Source organism: Scatophagus argus, chromosome 3 (assembly GCF_020382885.2).
Source record: "Scatophagus argus isolate fScaArg1 chromosome 3, fScaArg1.pri, whole genome shotgun sequence".
Classification (NCBI taxonomy): Eukaryota; Metazoa; Chordata; class Actinopteri; family Scatophagidae; genus Scatophagus; species Scatophagus argus.
This window is the reverse complement of record NC_058495.1, coordinates 26,065,791-26,085,375: the sequence shown is the minus strand read 5'-3', so window position 1 is coordinate 26,085,375 and position 19,585 is coordinate 26,065,791. Positions and strand designations below refer to the sequence as shown.

The 19,585-nt window shown below is 45.5% G+C and overlaps 2 protein-coding genes across 6 annotated transcripts in view; one reads left to right on the top strand and one right to left on the bottom strand.

Annotated features, from left to right (window-relative positions):
- The first annotated feature begins 134 nt into the window (after positions 1–134).
- On the top strand, positions 135–4,084 carry LOC124057010 (bladder cancer associated protein). Of its 3 annotated transcripts, none has more exons than XM_046385042.1 (2): positions 135–291; positions 2,209–4,084. In XM_046385042.1, exon 2 carries the CDS (start codon positions 2,434–2,436, stop codon positions 2,695–2,697), a length of 264 nt encoding a protein of 87 aa, XP_046240998.1. In that variant the 5' UTR covers positions 135–291; positions 2,209–2,433; the 3' UTR covers positions 2,698–4,084. The 3 variants fall into 3 exon arrangements, with proteins under 3 accessions (XP_046240998.1, XP_046240999.1, XP_046241000.1); XM_046385043.1 differs by having other exon boundaries at positions 151–286; XM_046385044.1 differs by lacking the exon at positions 135–291 and adding an exon at positions 363–1,581.
- Positions 4,085–4,425: 341 nt separating this feature from the next.
- Positions 4,426–19,585, bottom strand: part of ripor3 (RIPOR family member 3) — a 36,299-nt gene continuing 21,139 nt past the window's right edge. For 2 of the 3 annotated variants that reach the window (XM_046385036.1, XM_046385037.1), the window contains exons 4-26: positions 19,303–19,458; positions 19,068–19,146; positions 18,872–18,895; positions 18,239–18,292; positions 17,728–17,877; positions 16,033–16,096; positions 15,893–15,936; positions 15,335–15,460; positions 14,963–15,108; positions 13,662–13,788; positions 13,177–13,337; positions 12,629–12,871; positions 12,101–12,197; positions 11,532–11,795; positions 11,298–11,443; positions 11,030–11,195; positions 10,456–10,582; positions 10,127–10,291; positions 9,669–9,833; positions 8,376–8,578; positions 7,728–7,811; positions 7,533–7,623; positions 4,427–7,452 (exon numbers count right to left, since the gene is read on the bottom strand). In XM_046385036.1, the coding sequence (XP_046240992.1) occupies positions 7,352–7,452; positions 7,533–7,623; positions 7,728–7,811; positions 8,376–8,578; positions 9,669–9,833; positions 10,127–10,291; positions 10,456–10,582; positions 11,030–11,195; positions 11,298–11,443; positions 11,532–11,795; positions 12,101–12,197; positions 12,629–12,871; positions 13,177–13,337; positions 13,662–13,788; positions 14,963–15,108; positions 15,335–15,460; positions 15,893–15,936; positions 16,033–16,096; positions 17,728–17,877; positions 18,239–18,292; positions 18,872–18,895; positions 19,068–19,146; positions 19,303–19,458 (2,983 nt within the window). In that variant the 3' untranslated portion in view covers positions 4,427–7,351. Of the gene's footprint in view, positions 7,453–7,532; positions 7,624–7,727; positions 7,812–8,375; positions 8,579–9,668; positions 9,834–10,126; positions 10,292–10,455; positions 10,583–11,029; positions 11,196–11,297; positions 11,444–11,531; positions 11,796–12,100; positions 12,198–12,628; positions 12,872–13,176; positions 13,338–13,661; positions 13,789–14,962; positions 15,109–15,334; positions 15,461–15,892; positions 15,937–16,032; positions 16,097–17,727; positions 17,878–18,238; positions 18,293–18,871; positions 18,896–19,067; positions 19,147–19,302; positions 19,459–19,585 lie in introns of all 3 variants that reach the window. The other variant, XM_046385038.1, reaches the window with a different exon arrangement.

The window sequence follows — 19,585 nt, the reverse complement described above, 5'->3', positions numbered from 1 at the left end:
TAATATAACTTAGAAAACAACTTGACACCTCTGTAACACCTGACGCTACTATGACAACTTAGACTGTACACAGGCCTCCAGACCCCCTGGTAAGTAAATCGTGCTACAGTTATCTACGCAGGCAGGCCACGGTCCTCTAAACGTCTTGCTTGGGTTTGCATCAGGGGTCCTTTGGGCTAATGCTGATGCTTGTTAGCTAGTTTGTTAGCTAGCAGCAACGTACGCAGTCAGTTGTTTTGCGAATGGTGATGAGGGTTGTTCACAGCTGAGCATGCGATCGAAAAATGTCAGGTTTGTTCATTTTTTATACATTATTTAAAAAACAGACGCAAACTCGTGTAATTACGTCACAGTATGTCACTGTGATGTGTCGCCGTGGCGTTTATAGATACGGAACAATACATTCTGAAAATCTTTTGTTTTTCAAGCTAACCTAGCTAGCTACCCTCCGTACGTGTAGCTCCTTCGTCTGCAGAGGAATGTTAGCGTCAAACTCTTCTCTGAACTGGATGTTTCCATCGGCCTTTCTTACAACCTACATAACGTGGTGGAACGTTAAAAATCGACTGAAATGTTAGTGTATTTCGTCACAAACTGAGTTCCACCATCAGGCAGAATGAGTCTGTTCGGCTCTCGGAACTGGCTCACGCTGCTGGTTAACGTTACCGCCCACTGTGATGAATTTTTGTGAGAGGCGACTGTAGATGATACAGTTTAAATGTTAAAACTACTTCATAACAAAAACTGCTTTTACGTTTGCAGTGCACCGTGACAATAATCGCCTCCCTCGGGCTGTAAAATTAGTTTGTGTGGCGTCTCATGATGCATTGGCTTCCACTTGCACGTCTGGCAGTATAAAGTTGGTAGGTTTTTGAATTGTGTTCGGTAGTGACCTGGTCTGTCCCTGTTTTCCAGAGTTCACTAGCGTCGTCATAACTGCCAACGAACCCAGGTTGTCCAACTGAACGCTTGCGGGTATTACCCAACAAGCTTGCTAACTATTGGACTCTAACACTGGATAGTTATTGACATGGTTGTGTTGTAAAGCTCGGTAGACTTAAGGAAGCGATGTGATGCTAGCAGCTGTAACTGACAGTAACTCTGCTTTTGTCCTTCAGCCAGCCGCAGCCAGTTCTCTTGTTTAATCCAGCTGCTTTAACGTACACTCGGAGCAGATTCGGACTCTGTCTAACGGTGCGTCACGTCAACTGCTTTATTTCCTTTGATTCAGACAAGTCGATTCTTTTATTGTGGTTAGATACTCCATGTTAGATCCGCATGAAAGCATGGGTGTGCTTAGTGCGAAGCTAATTAACGTTAGCAGAGCGGCTTAGCTAAGAGTGTCAGGCCCATACAAGGAAGTTACACATGTACATAGTTGGCCAAGTGTTCACTTTTGGAAGTCATTAATATGGGCTGGGTACTGTCACAACTGTGTAATTGTGTGGAGTAAATGGCCTTCACTCTGTAGCTATCAATTCCACACAGTAATGTTACGCGTATGAATGTCCGTCGTTTTCCCAACTAAGTGGCATGTCAGGTGGATTACTAGCTTTCAAGTGATGGTCTGTAAATATACCAGTTGAGTATATTACAGTCTGTTCATCGACAAATGTGATACCTGTGCTAAGTCTTCAGTCATGTAGAGCTATTAAAAGAGTGGCTCTATGAATAATATTTATGCAGATTTTGTATGAAAGCCAAGTGATTAATGGTAACAAATCACGAGATTTGAGGTTCACTTGTGGAGGGAAACTGATGTACCGTGTTATGTGTTATTGTCTCGGTATGGTCAGCTCAAATGATAAAGATTTATCTGAATGGCATGCGTGAAATAGTAATGCAACTCATGATTGTTTTCGTTATTCAGTATTGACTAATCTGGACATTATTGTTGTGATTGCTTGATGAATTTGACCTTAAAAATTAAATTAAATTTTACAAATCAGTTCAGAAAATTTGCTGCATCGTCACATCATGTGACAGTAAACTAAGTATAATGACACCAGTTTTCACAGTTTTTTGGCATCTCATTGAACAAATTATTATTTGTATAATATAGTATTAATTATCATTGCAAATTAATTGAAAGAATAACAGGCAGATTAATTGATATATAATTGTTAGCTGTTGCCCTAGTTTGACCGGGCATCATTCACGATTTAAAATCATCAGACATTTTCCTGATCTGTCTTCTGCTGTTTCCAGGGATGACCTGATGACGTTATCTGGCTTCTTTGACCTGTTCCTCCATCATTCCATCTCTGTTGGCTAGGACGTCCCTCCTGCATCTTACCTTCTGCCAACGACTGCCCCCCCTCCCACCTTGAGTCTGCTACATCCTCTTCCTTCAAAGACCTCAAACACACTGGGATTGAACTGAGCCAGCCCCACAGAGAGCTTCTGCCCAACATCCTTCATATAGAAGAGACAATGTATTGCCTACAGTGGTTGCTTCCTGTGCTGCTCATCCCCAAGCCGCTGAACCCAGCGTTGTGGTTCAACCACTCCATGTTCATGGGCTTCTACCTTCTCAGCTTCCTGCTGGAGAGGAAGCCCTGCACCATCTGTGCCTTGGTCTTCCTGGCTGCCCTTTTCCTCATCTGCTATAGTTGCTGGGGCAACTGCTTCCTCTATCACTGCCAGGACGCCGCACTGCCGGATGCAGCCCACGACCCTGCTATAGTGGGGACCTAGAGGAAACACATAAGAGACATCATAAAAGGGGAATGGGGGCTGTGAAGGGTGACTAGGCTTTGCTGGTGAGTGATACTGCCGTGCTGTCAGGGTGGATGGACTACTACTCTTGGGGTGGGAGAGCACTGTTGAAGGACTGCTGGAGTGGAATAACACAGAGAGTGCTCAGCCAAAGGCAGTTTTGGGGAGAAGAAGAACCAGTTATAGAGGATTATGGGGCCTGTTTTGCCATGCTGTAAAGACAGACTTGAATTTCAGGTTGTAGGAGGAGAGGAGGGGGAAGCAATGTCTGAGGAGACATTATGTGTACTTTAATATAACAGGGAGAAGAAGAAGGGGAACCCAAACTTTAAATGCTGAGGGGAAAAAGGTGTGTGGACTTCTGGAAAGAGTTTAAATTTCAACAGCTTTCATTCCAGCATTTGAATGAAAACTAGCCAATATATACTCTACTTATGACCGCTTTCAGTATTCTAGTTCCTTTCTATCCCTCTGAGTTGTTTACTGTCACTAAGAACATTACTCAACACAAAAGTCACTTTCTAAAAAAACCCGTAGGTTCTTCTTTTTAGAATGACAACGTTCTGCACCTCAAACTGCCAAAACTGACGCAGCCCTGCTGAGATCTGCAGACGGAGTCGGATGTTTCAGTTTTCACTACCAGCTACTCTTGCTTCTCAGTCCCATACTGTTTATACTTTATAAGCCATGTAGTGTTAAAGAATAGGTGGCATCTTGACACGTTTGCCTGTAGGAGCTCTTCACAGTCCAGCCTAACTGACCTGACGTCACTTTGGCTCCGCACACATAATGCTGTCCTCCACAGGGAGAGCACACACACACACTGGACAATCATTAACTATGCTGTGAATAATTCCTCCTGTGCTGCATAGCCACACAAACGCACCTTAGCAGGTGCAGTAAAACTGTCCCGTTGTTACTACCTGCTGTGCACTGCAGCTGCCCCCCTCCTCGTCTTCCCCGTCTCCTCTTCCTCCTCTCGCCTCAGAGTCTCCTCCCATCAGAATCACCATCTTTCTTTTTGCGTTTTCTTCTTGTTTTTTTTCTGTTTGTTTTCTTTGTGCATGAGTTGCTGTTAGTTATTTTTCAAGCCTGAATTTCACACATGGATTTTAATTAATTAAAAGAAAATGCTGAAAGTTTCCAAAGGGTAGAGAATCATCTTGATGCATGGATGTGTGTGTATGAAAGGAAAATGTATGTCATGTGCAATAGGTGTGTATTTTTTGTGATCATGACATGTTAATGAGTGTAAAAATGTGGTGATGATACACAGTTTGAATTAATGGATGATCAGTATCCAGCAACAATAACTAATACAGAGGGTCAAGTTTTCACTGACATTAAAAGTTTATTTTTCATTAAAGGGCAATGCTGTCATTTTCCTTGTGTATCACTGCTGTAAGTGTTATGTTTAGCTGTCAGACACAGACTAAGACATTTAAATTGTACCTATGGCATATGTGTGTGTGTGTGTGAGTGTGTGTGTGTGTGGGGGGGGGGGTTCCTGTTGCAGTGATAAACATACTCACTGCTACATTATTGCTTTGGTTTTAATTTAAATAAAGTTTTTCCTCCGCTAAACTGTGTAGAACTCAATGTTATATCACATAACATAAAAGGACATTTTGGTGTAATTATTTTGTAGTTTTTAAGGTGTCAAAAAAGGGAAAGCTCACCCAAAAATCACAATTTTCACAGTGGATTTGAGTTCTTTTAATGTTCACATAAATGAAAAGCTTCCTTTTTCTCGAGTGCACTTCCGTCTCACTAACACATTTCTGTAAGCGATGTACATCCACTGACGATAATTTACAAGTCTCGTATATGGACTCAAAGTGCGAAAGTTAAAAAGACGAATCTCAACTCCGTTTAACTGACGGCAAGAATTCATTTCCGACGTTACGGCGGAATATTTAGCTGTAACGCAACTCTCGCGAGAGAGCTGCGAGATTTCTCCCTGAGCGAGACTTGTGTTTTTTTATTAAACAAAAGGGATTTTACTCTCTAACAAAAACAGGTGTCTCTCTGTAGGGACCCTCTCTGTAATGTCAGACACGCTGACTAACAATCCCAGCCTGTGAGAGGAAGAAAAAGCACTTTTAGAGGACATTACGTTGACGGTCGGAGTTGCCCCGAAGGCTTACGTTGCAGCGTGCTAGCTGAGGTGATCTGCTGGACCAACTCAAAACACTATAGGTGAGTTTGAATCATTTACATAACAAAACATGTGAACACAGAGCCCGGGTTTAGAAAAACAAAGAAAAACTTTTTCATTTAGCATCATCATCAGATAAAAATGGGAATATTTACATGTCCAAAACTTTGCTTTTTGACTAAATGCAAAGCTAACGGTGTCCATCAGGATCAGCTGTAGTTTAGCTTAATTAGCAAATGTTAGCACGGTGAACCTTGTAAACAATATATGTGCGTAAAATAACATCAGTGTGTGCGTGTCAGCATGCTAATGTTAGCATTTAGCTCAAAGAACTGCTGTGTAGCATCACAAAGCAGCTAAGGTGACTGTTGTTAAGGTGGTGTCCCTACACGTTTGCCTTGAATCCTTCCTCTACCCTCCTGTTGTCTTACCTTTCCACTTCTCTCTCAAAACTCTCTCAGCTCTACTTTCCTACTGCCTTTTCTTGTCTCTCTTTGCATGGAAACAGTGCTGACAGCAACCAGTCCGACTCATACATCCAGCTTTGCAGCAAACAGCAGCTGGAAAAACGGGACCAGTGTAGCCTCAGTGTCTCTCAGCTGCTCAGTTTGCAAATATTACTGAACAAAAACAAATAGCTGGTTTTACATCATTTCTTCTGGAACCAAATCAGATTTATTCTGAGACAAATTTGTAAATATGTTAAGTTTAAAAACGTACACAAACATAACTTTGAAATGCCTCTCATAAGTTATTGTCTGAACCAGCTGGTCAGAGGGCGCTAAAACAATCTGACTCTGCATCTGGTTATCTTAAAGAAGAACAGGACGAACGGTGTCTTGCCTTGCTGTTCTACATTATAGCATCCCTTGAGAGTGAGATTTCAATCGTGGGGTTCAATTGGTTCAAGATGTGCTTTCCAGCCTGAGAGCTTTGGTATGAGCTGAGAATATTGATTCCACGCTTTATATCTCACAATGCTGGGAGAGGAAAGTGATGTAATTTGATAAATCTCTGGCACATTTCATACACTAAAATCTTTCCTCAACACAATGCGGAGTTGACCTGTGTTGAGCTATCAAGGCTAAAGAAAAACCTCACTTCTTCTCATGCCACTGTATTGACCTCCCAAACATTCCTTAAATATCCCAGTCAGAGAGGTCTCAGGTCAGTATAACCACAGCCAAATCAACTCTGTGGCAAGTGAAAGCATCCTCGGGTCAGGACCCTTCCCAAACCTCAGTTTAGTTAAACAGCCAGCAGAGGGCAGCACCTTGCTGCGTCTCACTGATGATACAAGCTGCTGAGTCCTTTCAGCAGTGAGACAAACGTGGAATAACTGGTCAAAGGACAGGAGGATTTAAGGAAATTCAGTAACACTATTAGAGGAGGCAGACATCTCCAAAGCTCCATAACTCACACCAGAAGGCATCACATCATGTACATATTGATGACTTGATAAATTCTTAATGGTGAGTAACATGACTGCATGACACATCCTGTGTTAATTCAGTAAGTCATCACCAGTAGTCAGTGTGTTTTGCACCCTCATGATGTGTTGCTGTTCTTTATCAGGCAGTAATAAGACTGGTCCTCAGGATCATCACCTCCTTCAAGCCAAATCCATGCACATTCGTATCTCACTATGCGTTCAGGAGCAGATAACCATCATCTGCGAATCAGGAGATTTAGGAGAGCAGGATAAAATCTCATAAATGCTGTTTTGGCTGCCTGCCTGACTTGTTTGTACTGTAATCCTTTGGTGTCCCTGAATGTCACAGGTCCTGTTTGTGAAACATTTCAGCAGTCATTTTCTGAAACATTCAAAAGCTCATGAAAAGGACATTTGTGACAACTCAGAGAAAAAAGGTAACCTGCCGCAGGTAGATTTGTAGACTCCTCTTTGGGCCTGTTAATGGGGATTTATTTGGTCCCTTGGGTGTAATGTTCACCTGACGTTTTAGATTTACTCATAATCGCACACTTTTCACATTATGTGAAATAATAACACATCTCTCTTTCATTTTCCAATAAAACAACCATGTTAATGAAAGTAAATCCCAGCAATGGAAAAGCAGAAATAATCTTAAAGCTGCACAAGGAGTCTTAGCAGGTTTAGGGTTACAAATTTGACCAAAATAAATTCACAATGTCAGTAAAGTCTCTGGTCGCAGGATGAAGCAAATCGGAGCTCGAGAGCAAAATGACAGTGAGTGATTTAGTGATCCACCCATAGAAAGTTAGAGTCACCATCTTTAAGTCTTCTTCTGCACTCGTCTCTTTGGTATTTGTGATGAAGGCACCACAGATTTCTTCAAACAAAATCATAAAGTTTGTGCCTCATAAGCTTAATCCAGCTCAGACAAGAGCTTTGTGTTGATCCAGTCTCTCTCCCTGACGGTCAGGATCACTGAGACTCTTCATGTCGGGCCCTAAACAAACCCCCTCTGCCTGTTTTAGATCCTGACAGGTTTCTTATAGAAAAGTAATCTCAGTCTCCTGGTTCTGATAAGTCTCCTCCTCCATCTCAGCGTACAGCTGCTCCATCCTCTGGAAGGCCAGGTGGCCCTTTTTACCTGCAGATGGACAGTTAGGGAGAATAGTAAAATAACACATGGTAAAATTCAAATGAATGAATAATAATTCATGTTTGTACCAAAGGAGAGGACGGTCTCTCTAGCAGCACTGCGAAGATCTTCATCTGCTGACCTCCATAAATCTGCTATGTGATCCACACTCTCTGTTGCCTGGCAAACACACACACCTTAAACAGTTAATAATGTACCAGATGGTGCTGGAAAGTGTATTTGTGTGAGTGTTTGCTGAAAGTTTGTCGAGTATTGTCACTCACTCTGAGGCATTTAAGAGCCAGACAGGAGCCATGTTGGATCTGAACATCAGTGCTTTTCAAACTCTCTGTGTAGTAAACAACCGCCTGGAGGAGAAGGTGAACACGGAGAAGTAATGATGTCGCCTTGGCTGTTGTAGTGGCTGCGTCATTGCATTTATTTGCACAAGGTAACCCCAGAGGGGGAGCTGTTATTTGCTTGTAAATAGCAGGACTACGGCCATGCTAGTGGCTCTGTGGAGCTAAATGCTAATGCTGATGTTTAACATGAATTCGGTTCAGCATGTTTAGAGGGTGGAGTTCCACAATTTACCAAATTAACATCATGATGTATTAAAGAAGAACTGAAACTAGCAACTGAGACCATAAACTCATTAGGAAAATGTTTATTGAGGTAATAAACAGGTTGAGAAGTAGGCTCATTTCCTCATAAGCTTACATACAACCACTTCTGACAACAACAGTGGAGTCGCCCCAGTGGAGTCTGATGCTGGCCATTAGAATGAATGCCGGTTTAAGGCATACAGTCCGTGGTTGGTTACAAGCAGCACCATGGGGCGGCACCATGGGGTTCATTTTGTGGTTCTCAGTACAGCTGACCTGACCGAGAGGTTTGAGACTTGACTCAGCGGCGGGGTCAGTTTGACGTACCTTACTCCTGAAGGCCTTGCAGCCTGCTGCTCTGCAGAGACAGTTGGATGCAGCTTTACAGACTTTGTGGTTGGAGTCGATCTGCAGGATGGCCAGAGTCTGCAGTGTGCAGCCCAGTGGGAGGAGCTCTGTGATGGACCGCCCCCTCAGCTTATTTAAAGCCCGCCTCCTTTTGGGGCTCCTCAGGGCTGACAGGATGTACTCTGAAACACACCAGTGAGCAGAAGGACTGAGTAATAATACCAGTATGCCAAGTTCTATGCTCAGCCTCTGAGCCAGATTTTTGAAATGCATGAGGATGTGAAGTGTAATGTACGTTTTCACATCCGAGAAAAGCAAATCCAGTTTTATCAAAGACTCTTTGTCTAACTTGGGCTGCAGACTCCCCCCGCATGGTGTTTGAAGTAGGTCGAAACAAATGCCGTGATTATTTTGGATTATTACGATTATTATGGTTATTACAGTTGTCGTTTTCAATGTGTCGTGCAATGCAAACCAAATGTTTAATAAACAGCAGATGGCAACATACTGAAGCCACATGAGGCTGAGGAAGGAGGGAAGAAAGGATTTCTGTGTCGTCCTGTCTGAACTTAGATTGGTAACGAGATGAATTAAACTCAAAATGTCCTTGGATTAAAAAGAGAATGTGACACACCCACCCACAAGCACACACACACACACACTTCTGTTTGGCAGTAATGTTGGCAGATGGTCCAGATGCCTGAAGCGAGCTGGAATCTCTGGAACGTTCTCAGATCCTAAAGTTCTCCATACTAGAAATGTAACTGCAAACTGTTCCTCAAGTACACAACACACACACACACACACACACACACACTGTGGAGACAGCTGTTGTGTGATTTTAGCTGTGAAAGACCAGATGGATTTAGGTTTAAATACATTCGGTTTAGTGTTCCTGGGTGGTCTGTATTTGTTTAGCCCAAAAACTCATCACAAAACAATGAAGATAAATGGAATTTAGTTTGTGAAGCCCGGAGTGTTAAATAATGACGTTTAAAAATCCACAAACTGTTGTGTGAACAGCTGTTTCAGTGGAAATAGTCCCAGTGAGAACTGTTCACACTGACGCACTGATTCTGGAGCGAGATGGTGATTCCTCTCACCTCTGTTGTACAGAGAGGATATCCCAAGATCTCTGAAATTTGGATGAACCAACTCTTTGATGTTAAGCATGCGATTAAAGTTTACCACGTGGGGTCTCGAAACCTTTCTTCAGAGAACTTCTTCAGGATGTGTGAATTTGAAGTCCACAGTTTTAAAAACAACATGTACCTTCTCTGGAGAGGCGTGAGATGTGCTCTCCCAGCTCCCGGATGCTCCAGCGGTTCAGATACACTGAGAGCTGGAAGAGGGTGATCCTCTCTGGGCTGCAGAGCGGCCGAGTGCTGGGCACCACCCGACAGGGCGTCTGGAGCTGCTGCAGGAGCTGAGAAAACACTGCAGACGACGGAGGAAGGGTCAGTCCAAAGACTTACTGCAAGCCAGCCTCCAAAATCTGTTCATGTCCACAGTTATGCTCATGCAAACAGATTGAAAAAGTCAAATTCAATCATTCTTCAATGTAAACGAGTTTACAGTTAGAGCTGCAGTTCCACAGGATCTTCTCTTTAAAATGTGACTTTTCCTGGAGAGCCTTCATTGACATTAAAGTTTCATGAACGACATCGCCAAAGCATGAAAGTGTGAGCGACATGTTGGAGAAAGGTATGCATCACTGCACCTTACTGTACCTTTTTCTGACTGGCCGGGCTGCTTGGCCTTCACTTTGTGGGTGTAACGTTTCTTTAGCGTCCTGGAGAAGCTGTCGGCATGGCAACAGAAAGGAGAGCTGCTGTCGCTCACGCACTCCTCCCAGAACAGCAGCACATCCCTCGTTCTCTGGGCCTTCGGCAGGACTGAGGGTGAAGAGAGGAGGACGTTTGCCTTTATTATACTGTCACAGATTTTCTTGGAGACCAAATCTTTTAAAAAATAAGTGCTTTGTGGAGTGTAAAGCGCTCAGATCGTTGGCTCGGTGGACAGTTTCATTCTGTGAAGGACGGAAAGATGCTGCACTAACTGTCGCTGGCAGAGATGTTGTTCTTCTCCAGCAGCAGGCAGCTCACTTTGTCCAGCACTTCGGCTTGGAGAGCCATTTCCTCCAGCAGTTCCCTCCTGGATGGGCTGAAGTCAGTCGTTCTCGCCATCTGAAGAGACATTATGTCAGTTCGTTAAGATTTTGAAGTTTGAAGCTGAAGGGAGGAGGACAGACGAGGGGGACGAATACCTGCCTGAGTAACAACACACTCACAAACTTGTTTTTCCGTTCATTCAGCTCAGTTGTTGCATCTGAGTCTTATGATGGCGGGGAAAACCCTGACATTATTGTGTTGTTGAAATGAGGTCCTGCCCATTTATCATGAAAGGCTTAATTCTTGTTAAGTGTGTCCATAGGGGCAATGCACAGATGTCATCGACAGCAGGAGTGTTGGACACATTGGAACTGGACGTAAAACAAACGTTACGCAGTATCTGACTGCGAAAAGGAAAAAAAAGCATCTGAACAAAACACGTTTGATGTGTCTTGTTGTCTCGCTTCGGATAAAACTTTATTTCTGTTTGAAAATGTGAGCGCTGATCCAAACTTTACAAACCTGTAGCAGGATGCAACAAATATCCAGGTGAGTCTCAAGAGCCTGGTCAAGACCCCAGTTCCCAGAGGTCAGAGGGGTGATGACCAGCTCTTCCTCAGAAGCTGATTGGCTGTTCTGGGAGAAGATGCCGAGACTCCTTCGAGTGCTCTGCTGGAAGGAACTGATGCTGATGGATGAAAAAGAGAGATGAGTTGTTTCCCATGATGCCAGTGTGTGTGTGTGTGTGTGTGTGTGTGTGTGTGTTTCACCCTCCTCTGTCTGAACTCACCCGCTGTCTTTTAATCTCATGCTACCCAAACAGGACGTGTCATCATCTGCGCTGAAGTCATGTGACAGGAAGTCAAAGCTGCCGAGGACTTCCTCCACGGCCAGAGTTTCCTCTGATGATGAGCTTCTCAGCAGAGAGAGGTCGTTCTGGGGACAAAAAAAGCCATAAAGGTCACGCAGCATGTTCGCCTACAGGTGTGTGTGTGTATATCTACAGATAAATACACACAGGTACCTTCAGTATGGTAGCCAGGTGCAGTATGTGGTGGTCCAGGGATCTCAGCTCCTTCTCAGAGCAGCTCTGGTTCTGTAACGTCTTCTCCAGCTCTGCGATCAGGGCTCCCAGCTTGAGGGCCTGGGCCCTTCGCTGGGCGCCGCTCGCCCCGGGCCTCCCCTGGGCCGGAGCAGCAGCCGTGGGCGAGGATGGGGTGACAGCAGGGGGCTGAGCAGCGGGTGAGGGCGAGCCGCGGGCAGAATATGACTGACGATCCGGGGAGTCCTGGAGCGAACAAGAGCAAGAAGAGACACGATGAGCGGGAAAAGAGACTCGATAAGAAGGAGACTCGAAGAGATGAGGCGGTCGACTAAAATGGGACCTCTGGTTGTAAATGCACCTTAACATCTGAAGCTACGTGAGATATCACTCAACCACAAACTATTGGTCATCAGCCATCAAAAGTACAAAATCGGTGGAGGTCAGAGCTGAGGAGGACATTTGATGCTGCTTTTCTGAAGAGCTGACACACATGAAGAGACACTCGAACGGGACACGTCTGGGCTTCAGGTGTGTCGTGGTCTTTTTACCTGAACGCTGACAGCGTCCGGTCTCAGGGCTGCTCTGTGTGTCTCAGGCTCTGCTTCTCCTGCTGTGTTCTTTCTGAGGATGTCAGGAGTGCTGGACCTGCAGTACAGAAGTATCATTTTCATTTATTTGCAGTGCCGTTATCAGACTGTGTTATTATCACAGGATTAAGCATGATAACATGTAGAGGGTAGAATAAATATTCTGATGAAAAAACCCTCAGATACTTTAAAGTGTGACACGCTTTCAGCTCTGTTTGATGGACGACATGAGAGCTCCCCAAAAGAGAAGCCAAAACATCTGGATCGGCCCCTGGTGGCTGGCTGCAGTCCAGCTCATAAACCCCTACATGTTAGCAGATGGGATATGACCTGATCACTACTGCACAGACTCTGGCTCCAAATGGCATCATCAGAACAAGATGGCAGCACTTGTATCCGACATATTTTGGGTTCATTTTTGCACACGGGACAACAATTCACTCAAAAATGCAAACAAAGAAATGAATTATTCCAGCAGCTCATCCTCACATCTGTAGAGCCAGCAGGGAGCCTGTTTTACTCTCCGCAGGTGTAGACTGAGTATCTAACACGCTTCCCCACCCCTCCTCTTCCTCCTCCTCCTCCTCTCCATCCTTTTCATCAATCCTCCTCCTCCCGCCCTCTGCAGAGACCTCCAGGGATCCGTCCTCCCCGAGGGACAGCTGGGTCTGGCTCCCTCCCAGACTCGTGCCTCGACTGGGGTTGGAGGGAAAGCTGTTGGTCCGCTGGAGACTGGAGGAAAAGATTTTCATGTGAACACAGAGTCAGGCATCACATAAATCTGCTAGGAAATCACAGTGATTCTCTCATCTAACTGTGGGAAAAGTACAAAGAGGTCCCCAACATGGAGGCCAGGGCCCTCCAGGGGGTCCCATTTTTTTCAACCTGTATTTTCTCAGGCTTCTAAAGTGCAAATTTTATGATACTATGAAGACATTATTGGGCTCTAAATTACCTGCTTGTAATTAGCATCCATCACAATCCAAACAACACAAGACAGTGTTATCCTGTAGTCCTCAGCAGCCTGCACTACATACCTGAGGGTGTAGGGGCTCTGAGCGCTGTGCACAGGTGTGATGGCCGTGTGCGAGTGGTCGGACAGGTAGCTGAGCAGAGACACGCCTCCTCTGTTGTGTTGATGTTTAGACACCAGAGACGGGAGGGAACCCTCTCGATCCCGCAGCTCGCGCACCATCGACTGCAGAGGACGGAGAAGATGGACGTCAAGATCCTGCAGGCTGAAGTTTGAAGTTTGCCTCCCCTAAAAATGAGTTTCTCTTTTTGTTCCTGCAGTTGAATGTTTGAACATTCCTCTACTGAAAGTGTAATTCTTCTGTGAGCTCACTGAAAGTCAGATTTTTAAGAGGAATTTGAAGTTTTGAGGGCAGAGATAAAGGCCCTGAGGATGGCCGTACGTCTACCCTGTTGTGTAGTGCGAGAGCAGGTGAAGGTTTCGTCTGCATGTGCTGTGGGTTAAGGGCTGGACTTCAGACACCTTTAAGTGTACTCTCTGTGTACTCACTATGAAGTATTTCTCGGTGAAGGAGGGGGTGCTGGGCGCCGTCCAGCTGTAAACTGAGCTCTTCCTGCTGGACACCGACTGCCTGCTGACAGACAGCGGCCTCATCTTCTCAGAGCTGTCAAACGGACTGCAGACAGACACACACACACACACAGACACACAATATACTGCATGTGTACACACAGATATGCTCAGCTTTACAGACTGTTATTACTGCTGAAGTTACAGACTGAGTTTGATGCTCTCACTTTGTGGAAACCCTGAGTGTGTGTGCATGCTGCTTGTGTTTTAGTCCCAGTCCCTTTACAGTCGCGGTGCGTTCACGGATCACATCAGTGGAGCTTTAATGTTTCTTCATTTTGTCCACAGAGCGGTTTTCAGTGGGTAAAGATGACGTTTTGATGTTTTGGGAGCCTTGACAACATTTCAGTTAGGAGTTGTCTGCTCTTCATCATCATCATCAGCATCAACCTGCTTCACATTCACACCTGAGGGCTGTGAAGTGCAGCCACAGAGTCTTTCATTTGTGTCCACTGGCTTTTCGTTTCTAAAGTCAGCCATACAGCTTGTTTTTGTATGTTGTCATGGAGGTTATAAGGCTTTAAATGAAGCAGAAACACTGATGGGAATCACTGAAATGTGACTCATTTAGAGGCTGAGCGGGATGCCATGTCTGTCAGCCGCTTTGTGTGTGCGTTTGTGTGATTTTCTATTTCTGAGGAAAATCCATGAAATGTCTTCCACCTGGCGTCTGTAAACCCTGAAATGTGATCCGTCATGGTGCAAGGCCACCACAGAGTGTGTGTGTGTGTGTGTGTGTGTGTGTGTGTGTGTTGTGATGTACTCTCTGTATTCAACGAGCTGCTCGGCGACAGCTGGCTCAGGTTAGAGGGACAGAGCAGACGGAGGCACAGAGTGAAGGAAGTAAGCGATCGTGCAGGACGCACATCGACTTTCTCCCAGCAGTGACGCTTCGCTCTGTCACCTCTTCACTTCTGTCTGAGAGGAAGACATCTGATTGGTTTGTGCTCCTGCTGCACCTCGTCTGAATCATCGCTTGACAAGTTTCATTTCCCTCCCCAGCTGTTCACAGTCATTTCCCCCGTCACACCATCGGCTTATTCCACTCTCCCTTTTTGGGAATCTCTCTGATTTCACTCCTCACCCTCCCCTCACTTCCTGTCCTCGGCCTCCAACATCATGGTGTTTTTCTGCCACCACCTCATCTGTTCTTTTCGTATCATGTGGACAGGAGACGGCCATGTGTGATGTGTGTGTGTGTTTGATGTGTGTGTCCGTACTTCCAGGTGACTTCCAGCTGCAGTTTGATGGTTCCCAGCTCCGTGATGTCCACCAGCATCAGCTGCGGCTTCGCCACAAAGAAGTCTACGCTCGCACACGTCACCATGCCGACGAGCAGCCAACCGAGACCCTTTGCCTCCATCACCTGAGAGAAGACCAAAACCAGGTGTTGTGTACACAACCACAACGGCACACACAAATGGCGTAAAACAGAATTTGTTTCCAAAATATTCAAAAAGACAAGAGAGGAAACTTTTACAAAACGCACACAAAAAATGGTAAAAGCCATTTTACCCATAACGTACATAAACGAGTACATATACTGTACATCAGTGCATGTATGTGTTTGTGTATTTCTGTGTGTTTGTTACCTTGATCTCAAAGTTGTGGTGTATGTGTGGGAGGAAGAACGTCTCCTCTTGATCCCAGGACTGTGTGTCGTCCGATTCGATCCTGCCTCGGATCCTCCATCGCTGGCGGCCCAACCGCACCACCACCTGGTCATGTGACACCGTCGAAACATGACATCACCAATCACAGTCAGTCTTGAAACGAGTCAGTAATTTGTTTTGAGTCGGTTCAGGTTTAGAGATCAAGAGTCCAGAGTGGACCACTTCTGGTGTCCTCCTCAGGAACTGTTGGAGAAAACTTAATGCAATTATCTCCTCCGAAGCTGAGATCAGATTTCCACTCCTGGACCCGGTTTTTCAAAAGGTTTGATCTGGATTTGGTAAACCTTTTATTTTGCTATAGGTTTGATCCGGATCAAAACCAAGATTGGATTACGTGATCTGATCCGATTACGTAATCTGTTTTTTCTCTTGAAAAACCCATTTTCAAGATCCGTTACCCAAAACCTGAGCGGATTACTTTTTCACGTTCGGTCAAACTCGTGAGCCTCAAATGTTTCTTGAAGCAGAGAAGCTCACCTCGTATTGGTCTCCAGGGCAGAGCCGTGCGAAGCCAATCAGACCTGCGAGTGATAACACATGTTCACGATGACGTTTCGCCGATGACGTAAGCTGCTCTGACAGTTTGTGTGTGTGTGTACATGTGCGTGTGCATGTACCTTTCATTTTGATGTGCAGCTCCCCGAGGAGGATTTCGAGCTCTCCTTCCATCGCCGTCATGTCCTGTGGAGAAAAGAAACTGGGTTACACTGGAGTTTTAGTACAGGCTAATAAATCTGCAGCAGGACGCCTTTAACAGATCGTATGTTTGCTCACAGGCCACTTGAGCTGGATACTTTTCGTCTGTTTTCTGTCCGAACTGAGCTCACAGGTCAAACAGAGAAACCCGGAGATGTTAAGGACTTTCTGGTACAGCAGACATTGTGCATGTGCTTGTTGTTGGACAGGAAGCAGCAGTTTGAAAACCTTAGGGGAGATTTGTAAAAGAGCGAGTGACCACAACAAAGGAGGAGTGAGGAGCCACAGAAGATAATGTTCAGGTTTCAGACTGCGAGCGTGTGTGTGAAAGTGTCACATGAGTCTGAGAAAGAGCGAATAAGCGTTCTGTTTTTCCACATGATGGACGGACAGACAGACAGGAGGTATGAATGGGTCTTCAGTCGTCTGTTAATGACCCTCAGCCTGAGGCTACAAACAGAAAAGCCACAGTGGGGCCATCACTCACACTCCACAGTGTTCAGTTTGGCAGCACTGGGCCCGTCAGTGGCGTCTGTTGGCCCTGCGCCGCGGGGACCTGACGGCCACATGGCCGACCCTCTCGGCCCGAGTTTGTTTCGGTTCCAGCCTGTTTACCGAGCCCTCTGTGAGCAGTCAGAGTCTTTTTCTGTGTTCACTTCGGCAGCATCCCGACACATCAGGAACGTTTAGTACGGATCATCAGATGTTTGTTTTCCAGCAGCTGCCATCAGGCTGCGTTCACACACACCGACAGGGCTTCCTGTGTGAGCGTCAGTAAAAGTTTAATCCAGGGTCAGAGAATATTTGTCTGGGTTTTTGTGGCCTACTTACACATTACATTTTATCTTTCCAGAATATAGACGGCTTTTTTAATGAATAAAACATTTGTAGCTATCTTTGCCTGTTAATTTACACCTCGGTGCCAGAACGTCTGCCCTCCTGTCTCTGCTTCCGTTTCTCACTTTCCCAGAGACAGTCATGTGTTTCTGTAAACCTGATGCCCTCAGGTATTCCCACCTGTCCTGCTCACCTGGTCCCTCAGCTCACCTGCCTGACCTTCCTCTGCCCCTCTGAGTCTGTTTGCTAGCTTGGATTTCCTGTGTCGCGTTTGACTGCAGCCTGTTGATCTGAATTTCAATTTATTGACCTGTTGTGCCTCAGCGCCTGCATTCAGGTCCTTATTCCCACACATCCTTAACAACAAGAGCAGGAAGGACAGAAAGCATCCATCCATCCATCCATCCGTCCATCCGTCCATCCATCCATTGTGCAGACAAGATGCAGTTTGTTTGCTAGTGAATGGAGTGTTTGCTTCCTAGTTGAAATGAGAAAAGTTTTGTTGCCAGACAAGGAGACAGCAGCAGAAAGAGACAAATGAAAAATTGAAACTAAAAAGAAACTGAAACTAATTTATTTGGCCCATAATCCTTGGGTTTGCCTCTTAAATTGAAAATAGCAGCACACAAGGCTGCCACGCTTCACTGCATCCGGGGTGTCCGGTGAGCTGATATCTGACAGTCTGACTCAGAGAGGACATCTCTGCACTGGTCCACGTCAAACGTACTCCTCGGGACATGAAACTGGACGGCGAATGCGCAGACGCACACGTCACGTACCTGCAGGCTGTGTCTGTGGTTGCGATTGAGCTCCAGCAGACTCTCTCTGGACGCTCTGGTGGACGGAGACAGTGAGAAGGCTCTCTTCATGTTGACCGCTCCCTGACACAACCTCCACTGGATGCAGTACGTCTCGTAGAGCTCCTCCACCTGCCGAGACGGCGCACAGGAAGCACAGACTGAGAGGAGTGTGTGTGTTCAGAAACACCGACACACGAGCGCTTATTTCCACAAGACGAAGTTCACCTGCATCAGTTTAACAAGAAAATCAGGTGGCCGAACTTCGTGCGGACTGTTGAACGAAACTCGAGTTTCTGCGTTTTGTTTGTTTGCCAACAGATTTTGTTGCACGAAAATACAACCGAGGTTCGTCCAGTTAATTCAAAAGTGTGAAAAGTTTTTATTTGAAGCACCACACAAACAGATCTCACTTCAGAGCAGTCGCCTCCATCAGTTAATCCGCATCACCGCGACTCGAGATCAAACCCTGAGGACAAGGATGTAAACGTACCTTGCTGATTTGAAACTCTAATCTTCGTATGTATCTCTCCAACGCTCTTATCTCCTGTGAAAGCAGAAACACAACAAGTAGCTTTTTCAGACTGTTTAGGCCAGGGGTTCTCAAAGTGGGGTGTGGGGACCCATGGGGGACCTCGATGGCTCCAGGGGGTCCGCAGCTAAAAGAGGAAGACTTTATTTTTGCTATAATTCTGTCCATAAGTGACACAGTAACAGAATGTGTGACTGTTTTGCCATCTTGTCAAACAGCTTCTTAAATGTCTGGGTTTGCAGATTTTTTTTGTCTTTGTTTATGACAGTAAATTGAGAGTCTTTAGGTTTTGGACTGTGGGTTGGACAGTATAAGACATTTGAACACTTTGGATTCTGGGAAAACTGATGAGAATGTAATTTTTTGACAATTTTTTTAGTCTACGATTGATCGTGGAAATGATCGGCAGATTAGTCGATTATGAAAATAATCGTTAGTGGCTTCCCTGTTTTGGTCATACGCTTTCTGTAATAAAATATCTGTGGTCTAATTTGTGTAACTTTAGGGTTCCTTGGTGTGAAACAGTTTGGAAAATACTGGTTTAGTCTCAGGTGTGTGTGTGTGTGTGTGTGTGTGTGTGTGTGTGTGTGTTACCTTCTCCAGGTCATAGAGGAAAGCCTGGAAACAGAGAACACATCATCGTCGTCATTATTGTCATCATAACCAGCCAGAAAACAAACCAAACCACTGACACTGAACTGACCCTCCCTCTCTCTCTCTCTCTCTCTCTCTCTCTCTCTCTCTCTCTCTCTCTCTCACACACACACACACACTTCTTCTCTGTCCTCACCAGTCTGGAGTTTCTCTTGGTCTCCCTCTGCTGTGACGACAGGAAGTCCATCTCTGCGTGGTGACCCTCCAGGAGCTCCCTGCAGACGGACACATCAGCAACATGTGTGATTCTTATGTGGTACATGTGGAATATTAAAATACACATTGAGCCTCATTAAGATCACAGAGTTAAATTATGTGTACTGCCACGTCTGCAGTATGCACATACTTTAGCTCACTAGCAGAGAACATACTTGAGTCCTTTGCGTAGCGCCAGGAAGACCCTGTCGACCTGATCCGGCTGCAGAGACCAGTTAGCTCCTCCCCCTCTGCTGGGAGACAGGTGCATCCTGGGAGATTTGCCTCCCATCATGGCTTTGGAGCGGAGAGAGTTCGGGGTAGAGGATGGCCTAAACGTACGTGAAGAGACAGAGTGCGCGATTTACTGACTGAAAGTATTCTGTTGTGAAAGCATCATGTCAGGGGCGGGTGGAGAGAGTACAGACTGCTGTTCGACATCAGAAATCCTTCGAAAGC